The sequence below is a fragment of the Myotis davidii genome, unplaced genomic scaffold (genome assembly GCF_000327345.1).
Source record: "Myotis davidii unplaced genomic scaffold, ASM32734v1 scaffold2555, whole genome shotgun sequence".
NCBI lineage: Eukaryota > Metazoa > Chordata > Mammalia > Chiroptera > Vespertilionidae > Myotis > Myotis davidii.
Window position 1 is genome coordinate 38,646 of NW_006286807.1, and position 4,356 is coordinate 43,001.

Consider the following 4,356-nt stretch of genomic DNA (forward strand, 5'->3'; position numbering starts at 1 on the left):
CCTGGCTCAGCCTCACCACCCTCTCTGCGGGTGCCCCGCACAGCTTTCAGCCTGCTCTGGGGAGTCTCAGCCTGGAGGAAGGGCCTGCCCTCCCCATCTGCTTCTTTTTGTAAAGTTATGCTCCCTCTGCACAGATTTGCTCTTTGTCTTAGGCATGAGAAGGTGTCCAGAGAGGTTATTTTAAAATATACAGTTTCTCAGCGCCTTCTGGTTTGAATGGATTTGAATTCAAATCAATTGGAAGGTTTCTCCCCTTAGAACCAAGATTATATGAAGTTGGAGAGGGGACGGGCTGCTCCACTGTGAGCGCTGGGTGCTGTGAGCAGGCTGGCTCTGCCTGCAAGTCAGGTGCAGCAGGTCTGCAACCCAAACTATAGGCCAGGGACCCACTCACCTCGAGGCCTCACACCTCTGGCCACAGTGGGGTGGAGGGCAAAGCACCTCTGTCTTAGGCACTCTCTGCTGTTTGTTCCAGGATGGCAGGAAGGGCTGGGCTCCCACCCCATGCATCTCTTACTTTGTGCTGAGGTGTTTTTCCCTGCAGTTGAGGCAGAGATTGGGGCTCCTGCATACCAGGTGGAGAGTGGAATGTTCCTGACCCAGTACCAAGTCCTTCCCACAGTCTACCTCCATGCAATTCACAGCGAATGAATAACACTGGCTCTTTCAAAAATAAATAAATAACATTATTAAGTACCTACAGCCACAAACCCTACTTCATGGTGCATAGTCTAGAGGAGGAGACATAGGATAGTAAACTAATGAAAATATGAAGTGTCCGGTATATTTCATGTTGGTTGGAACTCTGGAAAAAAAGAAAGCAGAGGAGAGGGAGGGGGAGCAGCAGCGGGGTGAAGGACGGCCTCTCTGTGATTGTCAGTGAGGCCTAAAGAGCTGTCCCCATCATAGGACACGTGTTCTGTCAGTAGATACAGGAAGCCTCTATCCTTTGAGATTTCTGAAGTCAGCATGAGCTTTACACTGTCCAGCTAGGTTCCTGGTTCCCAGCAGCTGGTTACAAACAAAAACGTACATGACAGGTGCTGTGGGGAGGGAGGCTCAGGCTGGCACCCAGCTGTGCAGCCTCTGGGGTTGCCCATATTGAGAAGGATGTGGGTGGGCACAGACCTGGAGATGGTTCTTGTGCAGGTGATCCTAACGCTGTGTATGCCAGTCCAGCAGGCACAGAAGTACACGGCCTCATCTTCTTTTTCTAAGAAATTTATTCTCAAGGTGGAAGTGGAAGTTTGAGAATCTTTACTTGCCTCAAGTTTGTTGTTCTTCCCACCAACAATAGTTGTGGAGACAACATTTATTAAATGTTTTATACCCTGATCTGGTTTCTGCCGGTACCAGTGAATGTAATCACTGCTAAAGGTGCCAGAAGACACCTTACAAGGTATCTGGGCACTCTTATAGACTGCCCTGGAAATGGATATTTCAGGTTGCTTCAGCTTTAACTGCCCAAGGCCAACTGCAGAAAATAAAAACAAATTCCATGAACAAATGGCAGGAGAAAAACAAATTTCCATGAATAAGTGACATGTGAAGAGGTAACAGTAAAGAATTTCTTGGGTCTGTCTGGTAGACTGAAATGATGGGGACAACTCACAGGCCCAGAGGGAGAGGAAGATGACAGCTTCCAGGGGTGGCATCCTGTGCACCCAGCAGCTCCCAGGGAGAAGGGAAGACACTGAGTCCCTGTGAGCAGACCAGTGGCAGGGGGCAGAGCTGGTTCTGGTTTCTCAGAGGAAGTGGTGGCTCAGATGCTCCCACGGTTCTTCATGAGTTGCTACGGATATGACCAGTTCTGGGGCTCCCTGTGCCCCATAAGTGCAGGGGGGACTGGGTAAAGGGGTTCATGATCTGGAAAGAAAATTTTGGGATAAATGTGTCCATCTTGGGGTTGGGCAGGGATGATTTTCGTACCCACTCAGCCATTCCCCATAACAAAGCATATAGCCCAACCCCAGATGCATAGAAAAAGCTCAGGCTGCAATAGATGACTTCTGGGGTTCACATGAAGTAGAAATTACAGAGATTGACACACTTTTACAACCACACAGAACATGATTTCTTTAATATGACCTTTTCTCCTTTCTCTCCTTTTGATGAAAACTGGCCTCATCCTGCACCCTGACTCACCTGCTTCCTTCTCCCCTGCACAACTGCTCCCTTAGTCATGAAGCCTTCAGGACTATGAGGCTGTGGTTGGCATCAAATCATCTTAGGAAACAGATCAGGTGTGCTGAATCCAGAGATAGAGTTTCAGTCAACTGACATCTGACCAGATACACTGATTAACTAGCCCCTAAGCCAGCGGTTCTCAACCTGTGGGTTGCGACCTCTTTGGGGGTCGAACGACCCTTTCACAGGGGTCACCTAAGACCATCGGAAAACACATATATAATTACATATTGTTTTTGTGATTAATCACTATGCTTTAATTATGTTCAATTTGTAACAATGAAAATACATCCTGCATATCAGATATTTACATTATGATTCATAACAGTAGCAAAATTACAGTTATGAAGTAGCAATGAAAATAATTTTATGGTTGGGGGTCACCACAACATGAGGAACTGTATTAAAGGGTCGCGGCATTAGGAAGGTTGAGAACCACTGCCCTAAGCTATCCTGGACCAATAAGTAGAGACCATGCCCTTGACCATGACCCTAACTACTTTAATCACCATGATTAGTGATTTTTCCCCCATATAACCCATCCCCTGGAAACCATCAGGGACCCAGGCCTTTGAGCATCACCTCACCTGTGTCTCTGGGCATGGGCCACTTCTTAAAATAAACCCTTACTTTCTTTCCTGCAAATTCCTGTCCATGTCTTCCTGGGCCCTGATGTCCAATAACATGTTGGGTTATTACTCTCAGGGAGGGGCAGCCTTGGGGGGCTAGGGGCCCTTGCTCCGTGTCACCACCCTCTCTGCGGGTGCCCCGCACAGCTTTCAGCCTGCTCTGGGGAGTCTCAGCCTGGAGGAAGGGCCTGCCCTCCCCATCTGCTTCTTTTTGTAAAGTTATGCTCCCTCTGCACAGATTTGCTCTTTGTCTTAGGCATGAGAAGGTGCCCAGAGAGGTTATTTTAAAATATACAGTTTCTCAGCGCCTTCTGGTTTGAATGGATTTGAATTCAAATGAATTGGAAGGTTTCTCCCCTTAGAGCCAAGATTATATGAAGTTGGGTGGGGGGCGGGCTGCTCCACTGTGAGCACTGGGTGCTGTGAGCAGGCTGGCTCTGCCTGCAAGTCAGGTGCAGAAGGTCTGCAACCCAAAATATAGGTCAGGGACCCACTCACCTCAGGGCCTCACACCTCTGGTCACAGTGGGGTGGAGGGCAAAGCACATGGGCCACAGCAACTCTGTCCTATTTGGGCTGGATGACAAGAAGGACAGCCCCCCACCCCATGCACCTATTTTGTGCTGAGGTGTTTTCCCCTGTGGTTGTGGCAGAGAGCTGAGTTCCTGAGTACAAGGTGGGGGCTGGGGGAGAGTGGGAGGTCCTGCATCTAGTCCCCCTTTCCCCAAGCAGTCCCCCTCCACTCAATGTATTCACAGTGAACAAGACAATTAAGAATATTGGCTCCTTGCCTCACCAGCGTAGCACAGTGGTTGAGCATCAACCTATAAACAAGGAGGTCACGGTTTGATTCCTGATGAGGGCACATGCCCTGGCTGTGGGCTCAATGCCAGTGGAGGAGGCAGCCAATCAATGATTCTCTCTCATGATTGATGTTTCTAGCTCTCTTTCTCCCCTTTCTCTCTGTAATCAATAATGGGAAAAAAAGAACATTGGCCTTCAAAAAAAAATTATTAAACACCTAAAGTCACAAACCCTACCTTCCTGGCACATACAGTCTAGAGGAGGAGACATAGGATAGTAAACTAACGAAAAGATGAAGTGTCTGGTGTATTTCATGTTGGATGTTGGTTTGCACTCTGGAGAAAACGGATGCAGGGGAGAGAGAGGGGAGCAGCAGTGGGGTGAGGGCCGGCCTCTCTGTGAGTGTCAGTGAGGCCTAAAGAGCTGTCCCCATCATAGGACACTTGTTCTGTCCGTAGATACAGGAAGCCTCTATCCTTTGAGATTTCTGAAGTCAGCATGAGCTTTACACTGTCCAGCTAGGTTCCTGGTTCCCAGCAGCTGGTTACAAACAAAAACGTACATGACAGGTGCTGTGGGGAGGGAGGCTCAGGCTGGGGCCCAGCTGTGCAGCCTCTGGGGTTGCCCATATTGAGAAGGATGTGGGTGGGCACATTCCTGGAGATGGTTCTTGTGCAGCTGCTCCTGGCAGCTCTAACGCTGTGTATGCCAGTCCAGCAGGCACAGAAGGACACAGC

General features: G+C 49.0%; 1 protein-coding gene across 1 annotated transcript in view; it reads right to left on the reverse strand.

Moving 5' to 3' along the window:
• LOC102753658 overlaps positions 1-1,941 on the reverse strand; it is a 32,428-nt gene extending 30,487 nt beyond the window's left edge. The window contains exons 1-2 of the mRNA XM_015560624.1: positions 1,797-1,941; positions 1,161-1,474 (exon numbers count right to left, since the gene is read on the reverse strand). Of these exons, the coding sequence (XP_015416110.1) occupies positions 1,161-1,474; positions 1,797-1,941 (459 nt within the window). The remainder of the gene's footprint in view (positions 1-1,160; positions 1,475-1,796) is intronic.
• Between the last annotated feature and the right edge of the window lie 2,415 nt (positions 1,942-4,356).